This window comes from Pagrus pagrus (assembly GCF_965226575.1).
Source record: "Pagrus pagrus genome assembly, chromosome: 19".
In the NCBI taxonomy this organism is placed as follows: Eukaryota; Metazoa; Chordata; class Actinopteri; order Spariformes; family Sparidae; genus Pagrus; species Pagrus pagrus.
In genome coordinates, this window is record NC_140203.1 from 9588539 (window position 1) to 9613039 (window position 24501).

The window sequence follows — 24501 nt, forward strand, 5'->3', positions numbered from 1 at the left end:
AGGCTGTGTGTTCTGCCAGTATTGCAGAATACACAGGATTCAGAAATACCCGTTCTGCATTTTTCAAGGCTAGTTAGTTGGGTGGATTAAAAAAATTAAAATGCACTTCACTGACTTTATTGTGTACAAAATGTTTGTTAAAGTAGGTTCAAAATCAGCTTCCAGTTAATGTTCTCAAAATGATTATTGCCTACCAGTAGTGTTTGCTATGAGAACTTGCAGGGCAATGTATTGCACTTCTAATCCTTTATGTTGATGCTATTTAATATAACATCTGAGTTATACATTGACTGTTCATTACACACAACAAACCTAGCAACAAACCTTAGAAATCAAGCAGGTACAGCATCAAATAATACACAATATTCTCAAGCAGGTATTGGAATACCAAATGTATTAGTAAGCAAGAGTTCAGTGTGAGTAAGCTTTTTTTTTTTTAAATCATCAGTACAAGAACAAGGTACAAACATGTAAACGGAAATACCAAGGGCTTTAACAGACACACAACAAATAGGAAAAATAGAACAATTATGAAAATCAAAAATATTTAAAAAAAAATTGATATCATGGAGACAACAGTATGTTAGTTTGGGCCCATTTTTCGAAAGAGATATATTTATATTTTTATTATTCCATATCAAATGTTTAAACCTGAAAATCATCTGTCACAACTTCCGCCTCTGGCTTAGTCTACGGAAGTGGCTTGTGCGCATGCGCGATCGTATTCCAGAGACTTCTTCGACACCAGGGTTTTAAAACACATGAGAAATATCGTGTCTACAGCTACCGTACGTGTCAACGGTGGTTATTCGTGATCCACAGAGGTGAGAAATATTACCATCGCTTTCATAATAATGTTTAGCCAGCGGGTTAGTTATTATTCTTCACAGACTACCTGTTATGTTCACCGCCGAGCGAAGGCAGGCAGCTAGCAGCCAGTTAGCTAGCAGTCTGTGATGACGCTGTGATCATAGTGATTGTCGATCAGCAACAAGACGAGTTAACGACACGCAGAAGTCCCAGTCCCTCAGCAGGCCACCGATTCATGTAACCAAGGAGAGCTGAAAACACAGCCTCTCTTCTGCGTCAGTAGCGTATTAAAAACTAATACTGACAGGTAGCAGGTGACAGACATCACTGCCCTGTGAACTGGTGGAGGAGGCAGACGTGCTTAATAAAGTGAGATGGAGAAAAGACTTTATCAGATACATTTCGCATATTGAAGCCTGAATGTTACTTGTTGTTTTTACTTCTGCTGTGCTGTCGCCCCCCTGTGACACTCTGTCGACACTGCAGTCAGCAGATCTGAATCCAAACATCACTAATGAATGACCATTTGGACAGTTGACACTACACAAACCTCCTTTAGTATTTATTATCCTCCTGTGGTGGTCTAAATGCTATTTGTTTAACTTGTGGATGGCTAATTGGCTCTGTTGCTTTTGCCCTGAAGTCATCCATGGCAGGAGAGCAGACATCACACAAATGTTAAGAAACAAACGGGTAAAACCGAATTGTGAGATTAATTGTCAGGCATTTCTCCAAAAAAAGGTGATTTATCACCACTTTTTAAAAATAGATGACAAAAACTCATGGTGCTCTGTCGACGGTGCTGCAAGCTTCATGGATCTCATTCTTGAAACAATTGAATTTAGACACCTAGCGTCAGCTGCATTCGTACAAAAACAATGAGGAAATATTTTGCAGCGTCGAAGCAGTCCCAGCAAAACCTCTGTCAAAAAGTTGTTGAGGAGCTCATGATTTTGAGAACAACCCCAGTAAGTTTCAAGATTCAGATTTTTTCTTTGAAATAACTCTTCAGAATTATAACCAAGTTTTATATTGTCCCTTTAAGTTCGTTGTTTTGGGTGGTTTCATGGACAGATACGTAGCCGAACTTTAAACCCACGAGGATGCCCTTATTCATAATGAAGTCACATGTCTTGTTTATTGAAAACGATATATACAAGTTCTTTTTATTATACGGGCTGGAAAAGCTTTACCCCCCTGTGGTCACTGAGATAAAGACACTATTTTTGACAGCTTCTTTCTCTCCTTCAGCTTCATCACTCTTGGCGTCCTGTCCGAGCCACAGTCATGGTGTGCATTCCCTGTATCGTGATTCCTGTCCTGTTGTGGGTCTACAAGAGGTTCCTGGAGCCTTTCCTCTACCCGTTCATTTCACCCATTATTAATACATTCTGGACCAAAAAGGCAGTCCAGGAGACTGGGGACCAAAAAGTTAGTGAAAAGAGTAATGGGACTTGCAAGGTAAGTTAATGGTTAAGTGATTTTTTTTTTTTTGTTCGGGCTTAGTGATGATTTAATTCTATAGACATTATGGATGTTTTATTCTGATATTTGACATAGTTTTCAGCTTAAGTTGATTTTCACTAGACCCTACTGGTGATAGTTTTGAGCCCCTACATGATTGTTTGTTGTTGATAACCGGATGTTTCTATCTTATGTGTTTCAGGCTGACAGCAACGGGGAAGTCACAGCCAATGGATCAGCTATAGCAGCAGATAAGAAGACAGACTGACGGCTCCAAATGTTTATAAAAATGCATCTTAAATTGTGTAAATATTCCATTGATATAATATAGAGAAACTATCGAATAACTTATCAGTCCTCTTTAAATGGAATGGTTTTTATAACTTTCCATATAATGTGTACCTTATTTTTTTTAATTCACACTAACTTTAGAAAATTGTTTATTGTTGATACATTTTTCTTGTTAGTCAGGAATTGATACGTGCATTAACTGTGTTGAATATTCAGTCACAATGGGAAAGTTTTTTAAGTCAAATGTGCAACTTAATCCATGAATAAAAGAAAAGCTCATTTATTGCTCCATGCCTCATTTGGGTTGATTGATTATCTTTGTGTTTTGTGATATTTTAAACAACATAAATATGACAGCAATATCATTCCTGTGTGAATTTAGGTCAGAAAAATCACACTCAACGCCACTTTCTACTTTATGTTGCTTTCAGGAGTTTTTCAGGGCCAAACGGGGTGGAAAAAGGAGGGCAAAAGATTGTCAGATCAGCAGCCCCTCCTCCATGTCTCGTCCTTGCTTTTATATCCTCAGCCTTGAAGCTTCTCTTGTCTCCAAGTCTATATTTGGTTAACTAATTAGAACATCATGAGCCACATTCAAAGCCTGTTCCTGTTTGCCTCTCGCATCACAATTCGTGGACTCTTAGGTACAACCCATTACAAAGAGTTTCCAGGTCTTAACATCAGGGTTCAGTTTTGTCTTTGTTTCCATTGAAATCGAAAGCAGAGTTCAGTCATACGCATAACCACAGCTTGCTGTGCAGGTAGAAAACTACTGGTGGTCTTGTGGGTTTGCTTCTAGTAGCATTATGCAGTGGGTGAAAAGCTGCAAGCATCGGTCTATAGAGATATATTTTAGGTAATTTGTTAATTTGAATTGGATCATTGCATAATTATGTGAGGTAAGTTCATCAGTTTGTGTCTCTGCCATGATTGCTTATTCTTTTGGGAAAAGAAGAGCAGTTGGAAGTGAAAAGGCACATTTTGGGTGACTAAATTAAAGGATTACTTCAATTTAACACATTAAAGTGTGTTCACAGGTCTTGAGGAGAACTACTTAATATGTGAAAAAATGAGTATAAAGCCTTCTGTGGCTCCAGAGGAAGCTGCATGTAATCTAATAGACTGCCTCCTCTGATGTCACCCAGTGGCTAAGTAGCATTGTGGGTAATGTAGGCACCAGGTTTGGAAAAGGAAGACGATTGCATGGAATGAAAAAGGCAATGTCTTGTTCTGGGGACCTTATTTTCCTCTGAGAACAGCTTGTTCATTCAGTTATGGAATTTCTTTTATTTTTTATTATCTCACCAATTTTGTAAATATTAAAATTCTGCGTTTTAATATGTTCTCCAAAACTACACAGCTCCTGAGAATTGAAAGTTTAGATCAGGTACTTGTGGATCTATTGGCCCTATTTCTATCTGCAACGTCACCAACGTACTCAACGCCCCTCTGTCGTCATCACGCAAGGGGTGGCGACGTGGAAAACATGGTGGACAGGAGTATGTAGAGTGATCTGAATTGTCTCGAATTCCACAGAATTTAACGTTTTCGCATTTGCAATTAACGCTTGACAAACAAATTGGACCAAACTCCTGTTGTGTGTAAAAAACAGTCGCCGTTTAAAGGTCCCGGGAGCCGAGACAGCCGCGGAAACTGCGAGAAGCATTTATGACAGGTAAGCCGAGCGGTCAGCTGATATCAAACAAGCAGTGGACGTTAGCTGCTTTCTGGACAGCGAGTTATGAACCACACGTTCACCCGGACACGGTCACGAGTCTGTAAATTATCTAGCCGAGGCTTCATGCTAATTTAGGGACTGCCTGTGTACGGTGTTGTCCCTGAAAGGTGCCGGGGCACAGGGCATTTCCTGCACCTACACTAGGATGAGCTAGCAAGTTGGTTAACTGAAACAGCAGCTATATCATGATGCAGGACATGGCACACTGAATCTGGACACTGAGTGCTGTAACGGAAAACTCAACAATAATCAGTCTTTTCACCAGTGATTTGAAGAACGTAGTATGTTTTTGGTGGCTTGCATATTCTCGTCTTAACTCATGTGTGTGCCTGTCATGCATTAACATGAGGCACAAACTATCCTCTGCCAGTTCACCTGGGCAAGTGTTGGCTGGCTGGCTGCACCTGTGTGTCAAAGGTGTGTCTTTTCAAGAAAACAAAACACGTCCTGGTTCCTTATGTGTCATCCTGTAGTGTACTTGGCCTCTCTCATGAATGCATGTATTGGAACCGGTGAGGAAGAATCTGTTTTGCTTACATGTGATTGCTGAGATTAGGACTTTTAATTTGAAATACATGGATAGGGAACAGGGACAATTCATCATAAAGGAAATATTGATATTGTGTTTATGATACACATGATAAATGTCTATTAAAGACTTGGACTGTGACTAAACTAAGTACTGTGGAATGTTGCTAGCCTTGAATATGTTAGGTTACAGTCTTATTGATGTTAACACTATTTATTATTCATGGTGCTGTGCTGTGCTCTCCTCTTATATTGTACTGCCCTGAGATGTGTCTCTATTGTCCTACTTGTTTGTCCTATATGTTTGGTTTCACTCAGTTTCCCCATTGGGAGATTAATGAAGTATTTCTTGTCGTTTCCTATCGTCTCATCTTGAAAATGTCGTCTGAATAATCCAGTGTCCATCCAAGATGTTTGGCCCGGTTCATCTCTTGTTTGTGTGCTCGTGGGGTTGACTTTTCACCAGCAATTGAGTAGCTGATAGTAATAATGATAATACATTAGACTTATATATTGCTTTTCTAGATGCTTTACAAAGGAGAGCAATAGTCCATTAATAATTATTCTCACCACCTTCCTAAACCCGTATTTTGAGGGTAATTTATTTGCCAAAACAGAAACACACAGAAAACAAGGTCCAAGAAAGTAAGGAGGCTAAAACATGAAAACAAGATACAGCTTTTCTCAGTTAGTAGCAGAGAAGAGCAGAAAGTGTGTCCTCTAAAAATAATGTATGTCAACTTACTGTCAAAGAGAATATTCAGAATCGATATATATCTATATATCAACATTTTTGATGAGTAGAGATCTACATTCTTAGTCCCAGTAGCAGCTAGCCTTCCTTTATTGTTTATCGACTCCTTACACAAATCTGAGAGCTCTGCTACTATTGATAAATCTTTGTCTAAAGGTAATGTTTAATCTGAACTGAGAGAGGTCAAACTCTGAGCTCCTGATATGTAAAAAATAATGTTGCTTTTCTTGGCGAACAGTAGCTTGCTGTGTGTTGAGGTAAATATTAATCTTTGTGATGGCATTTCCTCTGTTCCAGGTCTTGGCATATGCCTGGTGAAGAAGCAGTGAAGAGTGGTGAGTCTGGCTGAGTGGAGCCAGTAGAGATGGGTGCCAACACCAGCCAGGTCAGCGACCTGTCCGATAACCCCAGCCTCAAGGCTCTTGTGGGCACGGAGTCCATATCAGAGAATGACCCTTTCTGGAACCAGCTCATCTCCTTCACATTCATCAGTCCCACCAGCAGGTACACAAACACACACAGAGGTTCATTTATTACAGATTATGGTGATTGTGTGCCAGTATGTTGTAGGTTGCAGCTTCACAGATGCACACATCTTTCCTGCCTTTGTTCAAGCTTTATCAGGGGTTATCAGTCACATCTCACAATGATGTTGCAGTTAAAAGCTCAGGCTATGGATAGGTTTTGGAAGATTTATAGCTACTACTATTACTGCTACTATTCAAAGGTAAAGAACTTCACACTCAGGACTTGCGGTGTTTTTGACCATTAAATTGTTAATTATGTACATTGAAAAATATCTGTTTTTTTCTTTGTATACTTGTGATTTCAAAATAAAATACTTGTTAGTTGAAGCTCTAGATTCAATCCTTACTTGTCCAACAGAAAGAAAACAAGAGGCCAGACTGGAATGGAAACAAATTGGAGATTAAATTGATCTTGACAGTAGCAAAATCTCCTGAAATATAGACCTGAGGGGGCTTGGATGAAAATATATCTATTGGAAGTGTTTCTCATCAAAGTTGAATAAGTTGTCTTTAAACATTTAGGGAACAGCAAAGTCTTAACTTCTTAATTATTCATTAATGTTTGACAAGTTTCTGTGAGCGTCTACTTAGGAGATATAGTAAGCTATACCAACAGACGCTTGGCACGCCCTTCCAATAAGAAGGTCCTTTAAGATTCCCAGCCAGGATCCAACATTCACCTGTGACAGGATGTTTGCAGAGCTCCTGTCAGCAGCAATCCCAAATTATTACCGTCCCGCTTGGCTGGGAATAGATCAACTAGTTAACACTTAGTCCCTTTGTAAATAGTGCTGAGAGGACACCGCATTCCGTACTGGAGCTGGTCTGTGACCGATGTTAAATATTCATCCAGTAAGGGCGTTTCATTCATTCATCAGTGTAACCGGGTCACGAGTTGTTAACAGAGCTTGTGCGCACCAATCCAGCTACTTACTCGGTATGTTTTCTTCTCCCGTCTTCTCCAGCTCTTCAAAACATGTTATTTATTTTAAGCCCAAGACAAAAATATAAAGACATATTGTACATATATGCACTGAGGTTAACATGACTAGGTTAAACAGCCCTGTTAAAGTGGTTTAAGTAAGGGCTGCAACCAGCAATTTATTTTGTATGGTCGATTAAGCTTTCAGTTATTTTCTTGGGTGGGTTTGGTGTGTAAAATATCAGAAAATATTATAAATACTTGGACAGGGCTGAAAAAGGGTTATGCCTAATTAGTATTCGAGAAAGAATAGTAAGAAAAATGAGAAATCATTTGTAAAGATAAAGTTTGACATTTTGGGAAATGTGCTTGTTCGTTCTCATATCAAGAGTTAGATGCCAAGATTGAAACCCCTGTCATGTCTTAATGATAAATGTGTAGCTGGAGCCAGCAGCCAGTTACTGTAGCTTTGTTTAGCATGGTGATTGGAAGCAGGGGGAATCAGCTAGCCTGCCAAAGATAACAAAATCTGCCTACAAGAGCCTCTAAGTTACATTTCACTAATCAACACATTATATCTCATTTGATTAATGTGAGAAAAACAAATGGTTAAAAGAACAATTCATCATACTGTGCTGGACTTTTCTTTGTTTTTTTGTGTAAGTGTAATTTCCCAAAATGTTGGAAGTACTCCTTTAAAGATCTTAATGTGACGCAGCTGGTCCTCCCACTTCTGGACCGTTCAGGCAGGACCAGAAATAGTTTTTGGCTTCACAGTACTGTCCAAAGGGCAGTGAATGATGGATGTTTTACTGTTAAAAATGAACGGCGCTCACCTGAAACATAACGCACAGCACAAACATGACATTACGACACATGGCAGAGCATTTATATACCTTGGATTTTCTTGTTTGGGTCACTGCAGGTGCAAGCTATTTGAATGTTATTAGTGTGTGATTATAATGACAATCAGCTCCTCTGACCCATTTTCTCTTGCGTATATTTTAAGCATCTCCTTTTCTCTCTAACTTTCTTCTTCTCTGTATTTACTTTAAAACAGTGGAGACTCCAAGTTGCTAGAAGAGGCTGTCATCCCCCTGGCAAAGATCCTCAGTAAGTTTCCTATCTTGTTAATATGCTTCATTTGTGTCTTGTTACTGGTCAATACCTTGGTCACACAATGTATTTAAACCTAGATTTAAATTAAAAAAAATAAACATTTGTTTCTTGTTCCTTCTTTTCATGCCAATCTGATGATTCTATCGTGCAGTGCCGCTGATAAATTCTCTCCCCCTTTTTTTTCTCCAAGTTGAAAACAATCCCAGATCGGGGAATTTTGGCGCCCTTGTGAGAATTTTCTTGGGAAGAACCAAAGAGCTGAAAATCTCTACAGAATGCCAAGAGTGAGTATGGGAACCTCAGAGGAGAGCATGAACTCTGATGTCAGTAATGATCGACCGCGTGCATGTCAGCGTTCACTGTGCGGGAGTGCAGGCCTGTTATTGTTCGATTGCAGGCAGTCAGGGGATCCTTGTGCTCTTTACACGGGAGAAACACTGAAGAGGTTGTAGTTTCCCATGAGAAAGCTGCTGAGGTATAACCATCAACACATGTGGCTTTTTTCTGCACTCACTGCCAAGCTCCATTTCCACAGAGATTGACCCTGCCCAAGTCACCAAATGCTTCGGGTGGGAACTCTTCATTCTCTATTAAACATCATTATAGGTTGGCGCTATCTCTCCCCATCCACTCCCATCTATTTTTCTCACATTTCGAAACATATCCCGTCACATAAACAAAACATTTTCTGGGTCTGACATAATTGGTATGTCCAAATAGGCAATTTGTGGGACTGATTAGACACCTCCGTGTCGGTGTTTAGTGGTTGTGAAACATTGTGGCTTGCACTGGATGGTTCCAATCATTTCTTGTATTCCCCTTCATTTGTTTCTCACCAGTGTTGTCCCAATCTGTTCTCTGCCGTATGTGAATATATATTCACATGTTCAGTATCATTATATTCTATCGTCAAGGCCACAATATTCAATATTTGTGTTTTTGGTTGTCAAAGTGAAGGTTGCAGTCATGAGAACTCGTAATTTTCAATTACCCAAAACAAAAATACCACAAAAGTTATTAACTTTAAACTTCCTGCATAATCACTCAAAGGGTTGAACTTCACATGCATGGAACAAAAGTTATATAATTCATGTAAACACAATATAATATGATAAAAAGACTACATTTAAGGCCAAATGTCAATACTTTAAAGCACTAAATATTGCATTAAAAGCAACACATTACTGAAAATCATTTGCAGTCAGCCAAGCTTTCTTAGGTAAATCTAGGACATAAACCAACAGCACATATACAGCTCCCTCATAGCATTAATTTCCATCACAGTTTTTTCTGTTTGACCTTGAACGTGATGTCCTGTTTTTTTGTTTCTCCTCCGCAGTCAGCTGTTTATCTGGCAGGCCCACAACGCACTGTTCATGATTCGCTGCCTGCTCAAGGTGTTCATCAGGGAGATGAGTGAAGAGGAGCTGCACCTACAGTTCTCCTACCAGGAGAGGGCACTAGGCTCCTGTGGAGGTGAGCGCCATCACAGATTCATTTGGAAAAGGGAGGTGTGCCAAAGGGAGATTAAAGTGGGGCCACACATTACCGAAAGAAGTTGGCTACACAGGATACACTGGAACTGATTTTGTGTTACTTGCAGCTGTGATGTTTGAGGCAAAATGAAAATGCTTTCAGTCAATTTAGAGTATTTTTTACACTCTACACAAAACTCCGCATCATCTGCTGAGAAATGTTATGAACAACATCCTTAAAAGTGTGTGGCTCCCTGTACACTCATAAGGTGTGAGTTATTATGATCTAGTCACAAGGGTCAAGTGTGTAATACTTCCCCTCATACCTAAAGAGAGATAAGAAACTGGCTTTTTAATTCAGCTCTAATACCCCTGGCTACTGACCTGGATCAGCTGTCTCTGAGAGACTCCATTAAAAAAAATCTGAATCCGCATCCACTGACTATACATCTGTTTTTGGCCTCAAACACGAGCCCTGTCTGAGTCCTAAATAAATACTTTGATACCTTGATACATGTAAGTAATATACAATAACACCTTTTTGGAGCTCATAGGGACAATAATAGGAAAGCAAGACATTTTCAGCTCCTGTTGGGCCTTAGGTTATCTGCTGTGTTGGATGGTTGTTGTTAAAATATCTTCAAAATGACACTATGTTAATTACAGCTGGTTGAAAGTGGTAAAGAGAAGACGATCCAGGGTTTCTGTAGGTCTTGCAAAGTCTTAAAAAGCACTGAGTACAGTGTCCACAATAGAGGCCTTACAAGGTATTAGACAGTCTTCATTTTGTCATGTCTGCTGTATGCAATAATTTTAGTACCAGGCTGTCAAGAGACATTTCAGTCAGCATCTTCAGACCGGCAGCAGACACAGGGCTCAACGCTTACTTCTAAAAATGGTTTCCAGGCTGGCATCAGCTTTTGGTCACCTTAGATTTAAAGCAACCAAACAAAATTCTTTGTAGTTTGTGTTTAATCTGATACGTTACAGAATTTGGGTCCTAACTTTTATCAGTTTATGTATCCACGTTTAATTCCTGGTATACAAAATACCAATAGCTCAGGTGTTGTCATGTTCTTCAGATGAACTTTCACTTTCATCGTACAACTTATGAACCATTATCTCTAAAACAGACCTTGCAGCATTGTCTGGTTTTAGTTCCAATTTTTAAATATCATAAAACAAAAATTAAAAATCATCTATTGCGGGTGCATCTTTTGTTGTTTGGTGTCCCCATTTTTTTTATGTTAAAAGTGTTTTGCTGCTGATGGCACCCAAAGTCCAAGAATTGGCTGACAATTTCTCAAAATGGTTGCCAATGGCAAACTAGCAACAGTTTCTGTCGGAGGGGGCTTATCATGCCTTTGTTAATTTTGGCAAAAAAATTAAATGAACTTAAATTACTGAATCAGTTTAATTTAGTTAATCAAGGGCTGTGCGATGTGGCATTTTAATAAAATTGTGATACTTTGGGGCTGTATCATAATAGACAAAATATATCTTGATATTGATATATGCAGCTTTTAAAACCAGGAAAAGACAGCACTTATATAACGATATCTAAAATCTAAGACAATACATAATCTCTGTTCTTGTGTTATTTAAATCAATGATATCATTAGGAGTTATTGTTCTATACTGTTGAGAAGTCCTGAGAAAGAGCCTTAAAAAGTTTAACTTGGTGACCCCTGCAGAAACCCTGTAATCCCAGTTAGTTTATTTCCCTCAATTGTGTTCCTCTGTACAGTGAGCATGAAATATGGATTAAAAGAAGGATAGAAAGAGGGATGGTGGAGTGGGAGTTGGAAGGAAGGAGCAAAGAGAGACTGACGGTAATCTACAGGGAGCTGCCATATGTGTCTCGTATAATGACTCCCTTAATCTCTTGTGTAGAAACAGGCAGCCAGGACCTCCTCGAGGAGCTGTTGTCCAACCTCGTTCACCTGATCGTTGAAGTGCCCCTGCTGTAAGTATCTCCCTTGTTTGTGTATATATGAGCGTGTCAGTCTATTCATACATTCACATACACTTTAAAGGTCAGACGTGACTGTCCCCACAGAGCGGTTTGTTGATGTCACAGTGCTGATTGTTCAAGATCACATGTTTGACATTATATTATCAGCATGGTGTTCACATGAAAAAACATCAAGTACGGGTGACTTTTGCGCAGTTTCTCGGCCCAGCCCAGCCGTTTTGTTAGAGTTCCTTGTTTTTATTCATGTTTGTTGGTTGTTACAGGATGTTAGTCATTGAGCAGTTAATGAAAAGCGGTTTGTGCGTCTGACTCTCTCTTTGCGTGCGCCACTTGCTCATCCACTCCCTGATTCACCAACCAGGAGAGGCTGAAAACCATTATGGAACAAGGTTGGGCTCAGATGTCCACATGTTTCACGTCCTCAGCTGGACTGAACAAAGGGACAAAATAAAAAAAGAAGGAAGAAAAGGGATATGACTAATGGAAATAAAGAAAGGGAGAAAGTGTTGGTTGTTTTGGAGGAAGAGAAAACGCTTGAAACGAAAGTTGGATTAGGAGCTGTGCCAACGAGTGGGAGAGAAGGGAACATAATGATTGAAAAAATGCTATCAAGCCTTTACTCCCCGTGGGCGGTGTGCACGCTAACACTCGGCTTTAATGAGTGAATATTTCAGTGTATTTACTTATCAATGGTGGAATTATCCTCCTGCCTGCCACTCAGTCTGTCACAGAGAGACAAAGATACAGTGTGGACGTCTCTCCAGACAAAATCTCCTCGGCAGTGTCAAAACAAGTTCACAGAAACATGACTGACAATCGCTCTTTCATTAACGCAGGATCTTCCACTTTTCCTCTCTTTTCCCTCGTCTGTGTTCAGGCATTCTTGACGTCCTCCTCTCTCCCCTGTCTACTTTCCTTTCTCCTTCTTCCTCTCTCCCCCTCTCTCTTCTGTTGTCACCGGACATCAAGCCCTGGCTCTTGTGTAAACGATTGCGCTTTCCAATATTATTCATTGTTTCATGCTCTAAGAGTCTACCTGTTTTTCTTCCCTTCACCACTTTGTGGCCCGTCGGCCTGTTTCCTCTGTACGTGCTCCTGATTTGGATGGGAATATTACCATTCTTTTGGTATAGCTCCCCGAATCCCAAACAGGCTTCTGTACGTCAATTGTAAGCTTAGAAGAAATCTTTTGTGGCTTAATTTTACAAGAAAGATAGATGTCAGGAGTATTATTTTTAGAGGCAGGCAGTTGATTCACATTAATACTGAAATCACAGTGCATTACAATGTCTCCACACAAACTGTTTCTCTACTTACCACAGATTTAGACTAGGCAATATGAGCAATTTGAGCTACAGTGTGAAATATTCAATAATCTAATCTAAAAAACATCAATTGTTTAGTTTAGGTTCTTTAGGTTTAGGTATAGTTAATAGCAAAGACATTTGTTTTGTCTGTGTGTATAGCTGTGTTACAGACAATTTTGATTGGATTAATTGTTCATCAAGTCATGTTTTCACATTTTTTTAGCAATAACTTGCAATGTGATTGTTAAGATCTTCTCAGATGTGAATATTTTCTTGCTCTCTTAGCCATCCATGATGGAAAATATTTTTTTTACTAATATCTGACTTTGTACAGACCAAATGATTACGCGTTTATCCAGGAAATAACAAACCGATTAACAAACCTGGAGGGTCCTTCTCTTAAAAATATTTTTTTTGCATATTGTTACTTCTCTCTTTGGGTTTTGGACTGTTTGTTGGACAAAATAAGTAATTTGAAGACCTCAGTTTTGGCTCTGGGAAATTGTGATGAGCATTTTTCCCAATTTCTGACATTTTATAGACTAAATAAATTATAGATATGAAAATAAACCATCAGATTATTTGTGGATCTAGAATCAACATCTGTAAACATATACATATATTTATACCTGTGAAGTTGTGGTACAAAAAACTGTAGTTTATCCACTTTAACTCTACATGCATCTGTCTTTTTCCTGTAGTGACATCACCTATAGCATCCTGTTTGAAGCTGTGACCACGCTGCTAGTGTTCTTCTCCTATCAGCTCTTCCACAAAGACATTCTCAGAGACGGAATAATCTATCAGCACATCATGAAGGGACGATGGTGAGAAAACACACACACACACACACATACACCCACACACACAAGTTTCGACTCCACTTAAGACTGCCATTAACTTCATGCAACAAACAGTAATTAATTTCCATAAAAATAGAGGTTAAAAATTTAGATAAACTCATAAAGGGATAAGTTGATGAAATTTCGACTATAATTTGAGTTAGTCCCTCTTGCCTCTGAAACTGGGTCGTCCACAGTCTGTCGCCGACTTTTTTGAACGCAGGCCCGGATCATTTTGGATCTTCTCCAATCCAATATGACACCGTCTGATCCAGCCTACTGTTCTTTTATCCCGGCTCTGATACAGTTAGCCTCTCTCTGTGCTTCCAGTCAGTCTCATCATGTTCCAAACAATGTCTTCATGTGTTATTCAATTGATGCCAAAGAGAAAAAAAAATAAACAAATCTAGTCAGCCAAGACCTTTGTCTCCGCTGTGACCTTGTGATTCTAAGGGAAAGTGAACCAACGACTGTGTTTCTTTATGATGATGATAAACAAACTTAATTGTGGTGATAAGATAAAAAAAAATAAAATCAAAGCAAAATGTAATCTTCTGAGGTTGACCTTTACCTTGAGATGGGACTTTGAAATAGTTTGAACCCAATTTGTGGTTCATTGTTATCTTGAATATTATGATTAAATGCAGATGAATGCTGTAACATTGGCTGTATTTTCGAAGCCTAGTAGTCAGTTCAGAGGGGCGAGCAGAGAATGGAAGTAATTTACTTTTAGGGCTCTCACAGCATAAGAGCCAAATGAGAGCACTTTGTATTAATTGCCATGGAGCTGAAGAAAGGCTTCCAAGTAGCTGATGTTGGCAAAACAAATTAGAAGGCAATTTAAAATGGTTTTACCATTTGGTCCAAGGCTGGAAACCAAGGCTGTGGATAACTAGAAAACAGTGATACTGGATATTGTGCATTTCCAATTTATTGTTTGTCATTCACTGGGAGAGCAGTGATATGAAGGAGTATAGTCTCTAATTAACACCTGATATGGACACGTAAGAAGGAGTCCTGTGTCTGAACTTTGCTTTTTAATGCTATATGAAGTTAATGACTGGATTGTGTACCACCCAATGAGACAGAGCTTGCAGATATACTGAACATTTATTTTCTCTAGGCTCGATAAAGGGAATAATTCAAATAATAAATGTTTAATTCTTAATTCAATCATATATATAGTCAGATAGACATGATGTTTCTGTTGAGCAGTTGAAAACACCTTTAAACATCCAAACAAAGATTGGATAACCTCAGTGCTTTTATTCTGAAGGTATTTGCTGCTGTACTGAACTGAATCAGGAACAGGTTTATTACCAAGAAGGTTTCCACATACAAGGACCTTGTACGTAAATATATCAGATTTAAAATGAGTAGAGGTTTGCAATTTTTTAATGCAAAGAGGATTCACAGAGCGAAACTTTTGCACTCCTGTGGATTGACAGGTGCGTAGGAGAAAACAGATGAAAATCATACTATTTAGTTTATATTTGAAAAATAACCTTAATGAATGTATGTGTACCAAAACATTCTTATCATTTTTTTCCTAAATCAAGTGAAGAGAACAGTGTGTGGGAGTCATTTTGTCCTTAAAAACAATCCGCATTGGTTATGACTTGGAAGGTGCAAAAATAATAACCCAGGATTTACAAAACGAGGGCATTCATGTAACACTAAGAGTTAGATCCTGTGTCGCAGCCATTTTGTGTCTTCTGTATAGGCAGACTTAATTATAGAAATGTTGCAGACCTCCCAAATTATACCTTTTCCAAAAAAGCATGTTTTAAGGAACCCAGTTATTATTGTTACTTTGATGAAAACCTTTAGAAAGAATTTTAGTTCAGGCTATTTGTTAGTTTGCACACAAGTGAAATTGTAGTACAGAAGATGCAGTTGTGTCATCGAATTATATAACATTAAAGCATTCAGATAAAGCTAAAACAACAGGTAGGGCTCTCTTCTAGGATCACACACCTGCCTTCAAAGAATCTTGAAATCAAATCCAAAATTCCCCTGACTTTTTTGTAATGTCTCACATATTTAACATTCTTGTTAATGTTTCTGTCTTTTTAAATCTTTTTCCATCTTTTTGAATGTGTCTCTCTTCTCCCCAGTTTATCTTTAACCAGTCGGCTGGTGAAGACCCTGCTCTATAACTTCATCAGGCAGGAGAAATGTCCACCTCCAGCCACCCACATCTTTGAGCCGAAAGACGAGGGAGGCCTGCTTTACGGCCTTGCATCTGGGGTAGCAAGTAAGGGTACTCACATTCACACACGAACAAAACAAAAGTAAAGCAGAAAGAAAATCTAGCGGGTTGTTTGTTTGCAACCTAGATCAAATTTTTGTAAACACTTTTTTTGGTTCTTGGGATACAAGCAGCCAGATCCCCAGTGTTTATTTGTAGTTTGTTTTTTGTTTTTTTTTGTGTTTGAATGACATTAAATGTGTTGCTTTCCTCTTTTTGCACTTTGTCGTAGTGATGTCACTACATCCCCCACAGCAAAACAAAGCTGGTCGGTAGAAATGTTAAATTCTGAGAATGATGGTCGAAGAGCCAGACAGTAACAAGAAATGAGACTTGAGAGTTCCTTCCTCTCTTCCTTGGAAGCAGTGAGTGAGAGAGATGATTAATTTAAGAAAGTGCGAGCCGTGCTGACAACCATGGCAGCTTGGATGAAAGTGATGAGTCAAAAATGGATGTGTGTATCTGTTTGGTAATGTGCCGTGTGTGTGTGCGTGCGTGTTTGAGTGTGAGAATAGGGCTGGGTTTCCCCCCGCAGATAAATGCTCTTTGTCGGTTGTTGGTAGCAGATTCCTATCAGTGAGCCATCAGTATTCACCCCAGCCTGTCTGTCTGTGGCCAGTGATCGGCCCGATGAGTTATGGTGCCCTGTCCTGTTCTGTAATCCCCTAGAGCCTGTCTGTCTGCAGCCGCCTCCCTTATACACACACGCACAGACCAACAAAGACACAAGCTCTCTTATACTCCCAGCTCAGAAACAACACTTGTTTTCTTTCTCCGTCTCTCCGTCTCGCTGTCTCGTATCCACACAGTCATCGAGGATTGACAGAATACACAAGTGCATTTTAATTTGAGTGTTCAAAATGGGTGTAGGCACGGGTGAATGTCTGTACCTAAACTGAACAAATAATTGACTGCATAAAGGAGAACTCTGCCAATATACACATTAAAAGTCAGTTTGCTTGTTATGGTTAGTATCTTAACGTCTGAGAAAACAGGTGTATGATGTCCTTTGTGGCTCGGGAGAAGCTTTGTCAAGTCTTAGAAAGTAACCCTGATGATATCATTAGAGAAGCCTGTGTTACAAACTGGGCATTTACCAGGTAACATGAGAGATATCGGAAATGTAGGATCCAGCATTTTGGAGCGGTTGCAGGCTCCTCTTTAAAGGAGCATACCAGTGGTTTTGCATATTTAAGCCTGTTTGGTTGCTGAGATAAATACAACTGGCAGACTGGCCGTTTATTCACACACTCCAAACTTCATTCAGATGGCAGCATCATACAATGCGATACAGTGCGATGCGATACGATAAACTTTATTTGACTCAAATGTTGTCCATGTGAAGCTGCCTTTACACACTGCCCTTTAACCCGAGAGTCCTAAGCCCGAGAGACTCCTCAATTCCTCTTCAGCATCAAGAGTTTAAATTGAATGACTTTTTTGACCTGGATAAGTCAGAATCCAACCCTGTGACAGGCATTAAGAATAACTGTAATAAATATACAGAAATAGCCAATCTTCTCGCTGATGATCTGTTTGCTTATGTAGGTCATAAAGAAGCATCAGTATCAAATTGAGACTGTTTCATGTTTCAGCATTTTCAAGGACCTAAAATCTTTAAAAAAATATACTATAAAGTCTGTCATTCCATCCACGCTGCCACAACTTCCTCTACATTACCTTCCTTTTTATAGAAATTAAAATTCATCATTTAATTAACATGTAAACATGTAGCAGGTTGAATTTTCCCTTGAACCAAACACGGGTCGTTGGCAAAGCAACGCAGCGTTTGATTTCTGTCGCCATTTAAATGTCTGGGGGGGGGTTGGATGTCTCTTCTTTTCTTTCTTTTACACACTCTGCTGTCTGAGTGTCTGCAGGGGGATTATCACTCCTCTCCTCTCCTCTGGTGTGGGGTGCCTTTCTGTGTGGCAGCCCCATTGTGGCTTCTCCTTCTCCTTCTCCTTCTCCTTCTCCTTCTTCCTCTTCTCCTTCTTCTTCTTCATTAGTGTAGCACACTTAGGACACAGTATTAAATTATGCATTTAACATTTTAGCCCTCGATTTTTAATATAAAAATGTGTTACAAATCCCTCTACATCTGTGGAATGTTCTCATGTTTTATTGTTTGGATTGAGTTTGGTACAAGTGCTTTGAGCATATATTTTGATTTGTGTGAGATTATCAGAATAGTGTGTTTGTTTATTGTCTTTGTCTGTACGGCATGTTTCCCCATGTGCGTTTTTGGATAATCATCACGAGTTTGGCATACTTGCGTGTCTGTGTGTGTGTATGTGTGTGTGTTTGTGTGTTTATAACGGCGTTCTTGGCCAAGGCATTGCCCTGAAGCCCTGATGTCATATTTCATTCACTGTTATGCAAGTAAATAAGTAAGTAGCACATTCTGTCTGTCTCTGTTCACCGGGCGTTCACATCTCTGTCTGCACTGAAGCGCATGTTCTCAGCTGGAACTATGAGAAAATATTTCCCACCTCAGCTCCCTTCTCTGGTGCCTCCACAGGCAACTAACATGTTCACAATGGTGCTCAAGTGTATGTTGTGGCACAAGTGAAATGGAAGAGCAGATGTTTAACCTATTTTACAGAGATTTAGTCTCTTTGATCTGATGTCTGAGGTATTTAAACTGGAGACTGTCTGAAATATGTCAACAACTGTTGAACAAACTATTGAATTGCCATGAAAGTTTTTACAGACATTTATGTTACCCAGAGGATAAATCCAAGCTGATTATCGACTGTCTTTTGCTTTAGCACCAGCAGTACTTATCCTGAGAAATGTCTTCTACAGATTGGCACAAAGATTTGAGTAGACATTAATGGTTCCCAGACGATGTATCCTTATGACTTTGGTGATCCTGACTGTCCATCTAGTACCATTATCAGGTCACAATTTTAATTAATTCAATACTTAGATTTTTGACCAGCAAACTTTTGGCTTTCACATTATACTACACATTATAGGCTTGTTTGGTGCTAATTAGCAAACTGAGATGGTGAATATGGTAAATATGATTAGTTTAGTTGCATGATCTCACGTCACCTTTGTTAAAAAAACTGCACCTGAACACGCTGCAAAGACTTCGGCCGACAGCCAACTAACTCGTATCTTATAACTATAACTCTCCACACTACCAGGTGGTGATAGTCTGTATACGTCATTCAAGAAAGGAAACCCGAAACCTGAAACCATTCTTATGAAACGCCGGCCACAAAAACAAAAGATGCACACCAACGACCCCAACATTGACCAGAGAAAGGCAGCGTTTACTTATTAGAGAATTAAGCTGTATTACTTATTTACTCTGAATGTCATATTGAAAAAGGACTTTCAGCAGTTTAGCCTTTAACTGTCGTTGTCACTAGACCTTTGTTATATATTCTGTTGAGTTTATATTATTACTTACATCATCCCAAATGTTTTCCAGAGCAACCAGTAATTGAATTCAAGATAACTAACAACGAATTAAGATAGCTTTAGCATCCAGAGAGTGAGGAAGGGGGAAGGAAGTTGACAAATAAGGCAAAATGAACATGAATCTCCTCTGTATTGCATGTCTGCCTGAGTCACGTAGATAGATTTTCATTGGCAAAGTTAGTTGCTAAACAGTGAACTCCTACTTTTGTTTGGTTTTGATTGAGAGACCCCCAGTGGCAGAAATGACATACTGTGCTTTTTACGTCAACAGAAAAATTAGTGAACATTCCTCAAATATTAACAGGATGCATAACTTCCTTCAGACTGAAGATAAGAAGTACTCCAGCTCTGTTCAAGGGAAGTAAACTAATAAGATTCCCCTGATCAACAGTCTAATAACAGCAGCATCATTAAGTGCCTCACGGGAGCGTATGTGTTTGTGTTTGATGATTACCGTGATATGAATCTGGATTTGGTACGGGGTCAGAATCAGGTGAATCAGATGTCAGGGGGTAGATGTGGTTTGAGAAGAGATGGGGAGAGATTTCGAAACACTCTGGAGATGCTTGATTGTGTGATGATATTTTAGTTTGAATACAGTAATTGACTGTTAGCCAGCACTCATGTCTGATGGTGGTAGTTATTATATAAGACTTCACAGCCTTCTGTCCCAAAAAACAAGGCTTAGTTGAGCATTTAAAGCTCAATTTCTGGTGCAGAAACTGTTTTTAATAGATTATAATAAGTGCTCACAGTGTGTTCATACTGTGAGTAGTTTTGGTGCTGAAAAGATAGATTTCAAAGGTTGTTGTGGATATAGACTCAAGTAAAGTTCCACATTGTGGGTGCATTTGGGTTGCGTGCCTCACAGTGCGATGCCTTCGCTGCCCCCGAGTCCCGAAGCCCAGATTTCATCGTGCCAGCCTCCGTGTCCATGTGTGACCTTCTCTTTTCCTCACTTTCCCCTTCCCTTTCCTCCTCTTCATGTCCTCCTCCCTCTCTTTTTCCACTGGGCGGCTGGCCAGAGCCAGAGCAGCTTAAGAAGTGTAGCATTATTGGGTTTATGTGGTGGGCAGGCAGACAGGCAGAGGGAACCGAGCCAGACGGATAACAAACAGCACCCACTAAGGTAAAATACAGCTCTGTGAGTGTGTGTGAGAGTGCAGGAAACATGGCTGCCAGACTGGGCTCTCTGACACCGTCGGGCCAGTCACTGTGGTGCCAGTGATGAGATGAACACGGCTCCGTCACAACTTGGCTCTCTCTCTCTAGATCTTGTTTTCTCTCACACTCACTTCTCTCTCCGAGCAGTAGAAGGACAGAAGAGTATCATGTTTGGAGAAAGGGAGAGAGAGACAGACTGAACGATGCGAAATTTGTCTTCTCTTTTTGCTCATGTATAAACAAATTCATTCCCCATCTCACTGGAATTGCATACACGAGGTCAGACTGAGTGTTGGAGTCGCTCTTTACTAGCAAACTTAGAGGCAAACCACCATATAAACCATGAATGTTACTAAGATTTTAAACAGTCACAAGATGTTTAAAAGAAACACTTAGAGACAAAGTACACGGAAAGCCTTTTCTTCATATTCTTTATTTATATCCTGATAAGTTTTTTATTTGCTCTGTCTCCTTCCTTTTAAAATAGTACAAGGAGAATAAACTGGGACGTGACCTCCCTCTTTCTTCTTGAGTTAGAGTGATTTTTTCGATGTAGTAGAATGTCAGTGTACATGCATCATGTGATGTTTTGAATAATGTCTCCTTGTTCACTTGAACAAACAAGTAAACAGAGGATGTGAGTGGGCCATAGTTGAATGGAGCAGGGTGACTTATTGACATTTCGAACAGGAGAGACTTAAAACGAGCGAGCCAAGTATTTATTGACATGTATATGAAAAGTAGATGCCGATTAGACCCCATCATGACGGCATTTTATTTTGAAGTGGTAATGAAGCCATGCGCAGTATAAGATACTTGATGGAGTCCGACACTGGCGGTGACTGGATGACGAAAATGGCTGCGTTCTCAATGGATAAAAAGAGGAGTGGGCTTTCAGCTTGCCGTTGTAGTCGGTGTTCCCGCCGATCCGGAATCGACCCCGTCCAAGTTTCATGGAAATCCGTTGAGTAATTTTTGTGTAATCCTGCTGACAAACCAACCAACAAACACTGAGACATGGTGAAAACATAACCGCCTTGATGGAGGTAATAAATGGTTTATAAAGCATTTCATTGTTCGTTAACAGTAAGTAACTATTAACTAAAGTAAAATAACCATAAATTTACCATTTATAAATGATGGTAATTGTTAGTGTTAGCGAAATGACAGCTCACAGCAGCCGAGAGGAGAACAGATTTGACGTTTGGCAGTAGAAGTATGATTGGTTTAAGAAGATCTCGGCGTAATCTGGTGGGTTAAACTGAGTCAGCTAATTATGACAGAGGAGTGAGAGAGAGAAATGTGAGTGATGAGCAGCATAATGATAGTCTTCCTTATTGAACTCACGCTAAGCCTCATTACTCTTACATCAAGGAGAGCGTGTCCAAACCCAAAGAAATGATCTGCTCTTCTATCCTTTGCCACTAGATGGCAACAAATCTACTTGGCTTCTCCTCAAATTCAGAGCAGCTTGATCAGTGTGGACCTGCAGCACAGTGGCACTGCCTCTCACCAGTGCTTGTCTCATGCTCTCTGTGTGGCTGGGTGTGCAGGAGCCAGAGACTGTCATCTGTGTACCTTGCTGCTCATGCTTCTCGTGCTTCTCGCCTGAAAGCACCAGCACTTCAGTGGCTCTGTAGGAAATTCGGCTCCCTCTCATCCCCCAAACAAGAAAAACGAACTCACACTCCAGCTGGCCAGCAGTTCCAGGTCCTCTTTGTTCAGTGGCGCCGTCTATGTTGTTTCAAATTTCAGGTGCTGCAAACCATCGTGCGTGACTCCATTGTGCCCGTTTTGGCCTTGATTACATCAGTCTGACTGCACAGACTCGTTTGCATTCATTTCCCTATGAAGCATGAATCAGATATTGTGAGGAAATGCTGCAAGTTGTGAGAATACTTCAGTGCTTTCTATAAAGAGGTTGACATGCACAACCTGACTGCTCTTCATTAGTCGATTCTGCACAGATTGTCCATCTGTTGTACTCAAACCGCTGTAGTTCTGAGGCTAGGCCTTAAACACAATGTGTGGTAACTTAGAGATCACCAGGGAAGTGTTTGAGAAGATATGCATGAAATATTTTCCTGCAATTCAACCGGATATAATCAATATTTTTTATGATAAGCTTGTATCAAATGTGAAAACACTGTGACAGTGTGAAAGGGCTCAGTCATGGTGGTGAACTAGCAGAGAATTATTTCCAGAATCAGCTTAACGGAGCTTCAAAGTGAGTTTCAGTTAGTAGTTTAGCTGTTTGGCTGCAATATTATTGTTTTGGCTCTCTCCCATCTCTCTCATAATGCTGTTTATGGCAGCTGCAGGCAGACATTTTTAGTGAAAATGTCCCGAATACCCACTTAACACTACCTGTTCAGCACCAAACAGCAGACGGACGCAGTTAGTGACTAGCAGGTGAACATATTGCATCATTCAAGCAACATTATGTAACTTTTACCCAATAATTACCGCTTCAACATCATTTTGATGGTACAGTGTCTTGTAATAGGGTGAATGGTGTGTCTGTCTCAGCCACTCCTTCCCCCTATCATTTGTTTCTGCACTATGTAACTTCAGTGAGAGGGTAGGATCACAGTGTTACATACATGTTTACTTCAAGATACAAGTTTTCAACACATAACTTTGTCACGACAGAGCGAGTTTTGTTTGTAGTTAGCACCGACAAACATCTGACAAACAGTTACGCAGCTGGGATTGTGGGATTTGTGTTCACAAACTGTGGTGTTGCAATCACACAAAATGCCAATTTCTACATAATGTTGCTTTAAGCTCGTAATGATACGTATATTCTTCCTCAAGAGTTGGTAGAGACCAAAAACAGAGCTAAAACAGTGAATGTTATGACAAAAATATGTCCCTAAGTGGCGCCCCTGAGTTCAAATCCAACCTGTGGCCCTTTGCTGCATTTCATCCCTGATGAAAATGTGATGATATGTCAATGTTATTATAAAAAAAGATTAAAAATGATTGCAGGTTGCAGCAACAATAAGAGGTCAATTATAAGATTACAGCAAAAATAAGTAAGACCTGCTTGTGTGTCTGTATTTCTATCCTTGTAATACTTATATGTGTGTGTGTCTCCAGGTGGGCTGTGGAGCGTCTTCACATTGGGTGGAGCTGGAAGCAAAGCCGGGATAGACCAGGAACATAACCCCTTACCGTTGTCCAATCAGAGCCTTCTGTTACTGCTGGTCCTAGCCAATCTGACAGATGGACCTGACTGGCCCAACCCCTACCGCCAGGCTATTACCTGTTTCAGAAACACACAAGGTAATATTTTTGTTGATTTTAAGCCATTTAGTCACATTATTTGTAGGTTGTTCATGTATTAAGATAATAATCCTGATAATATGTACCTCTGCCCGTGTAGACACGTCGTCGCTGTCCGTGGAGCAGCCTCACACTTTCCAGATCAATTTCAACAGTCTGTACACAGCGCTGTGCGAGCAGCAGCGCTCCGACCAGGCAACGCTACTACTGTACACCCTCCTTCATCAGAACGCCAACATGAGGACATACATGCTGTCCAGAACTGACATGGATAATCTGGTGGGTAGGACAGCATTCATGAAAGCTGCGGTACACAAATGTATGCACATTCATTATTCCTGTCTCAAGCTGACATGTTATGTGTAGTTTATTGACAAGGCGAAGGCGAAGACCAGTGTTGAAAATGAATTAAAGTGTGATTGGCTAATCATCAACAAAACACAGTATACATTCCCTTCCTCGAACACATGGGTATGGCCATGAAATCCTTTCATCTAGGACCAATGCTATGGCTCAGTAAACAGCGAGGATGTATGCAGTGGCAGCTGGTGCTATTCTGTCCGTGTGGGACTGTGCCAATTATTCTTTATAGCAGAGTGAATGTACGGAGG

At 40.0% G+C, this 24501-nt stretch overlaps 2 protein-coding genes across 2 annotated transcripts in view; both read left to right on the forward strand.

The window, feature by feature from the left end:
* The first annotated feature begins 704 nt into the window (after positions 1-704).
* c21h18orf32 (chromosome 21 C18orf32 homolog) lies at positions 705-2863 on the forward strand. Its single transcript, XM_084382881.1, has 3 exons — positions 705-824; positions 2062-2271; positions 2477-2863. The coding sequence occupies exons 2-3, from the start codon at positions 2098-2100 to the stop codon at positions 2540-2542; spliced, it is 240 nt and encodes a 79-aa protein (XP_084239007.1). The 5' UTR covers positions 705-824; positions 2062-2097; the 3' UTR covers positions 2543-2863.
* A 1170-nt stretch (positions 2864-4033) lies between these two features.
* Positions 4034-24501, forward strand: part of dym (dymeclin) — a 54479-nt gene continuing 34011 nt past the window's right edge. The window contains exons 1-10 of the mRNA XM_084382475.1: positions 4034-4240; positions 5883-6089; positions 8095-8147; positions 8344-8437; positions 9493-9629; positions 11522-11594; positions 13612-13737; positions 15870-16009; positions 23705-23890; positions 23991-24169. Of these exons, the coding sequence (XP_084238601.1) occupies positions 5950-6089; positions 8095-8147; positions 8344-8437; positions 9493-9629; positions 11522-11594; positions 13612-13737; positions 15870-16009; positions 23705-23890; positions 23991-24169 (1128 nt within the window). The 5' untranslated portion in view covers positions 4034-4240; positions 5883-5949. The remainder of the gene's footprint in view (positions 4241-5882; positions 6090-8094; positions 8148-8343; positions 8438-9492; positions 9630-11521; positions 11595-13611; positions 13738-15869; positions 16010-23704; positions 23891-23990; positions 24170-24501) is intronic.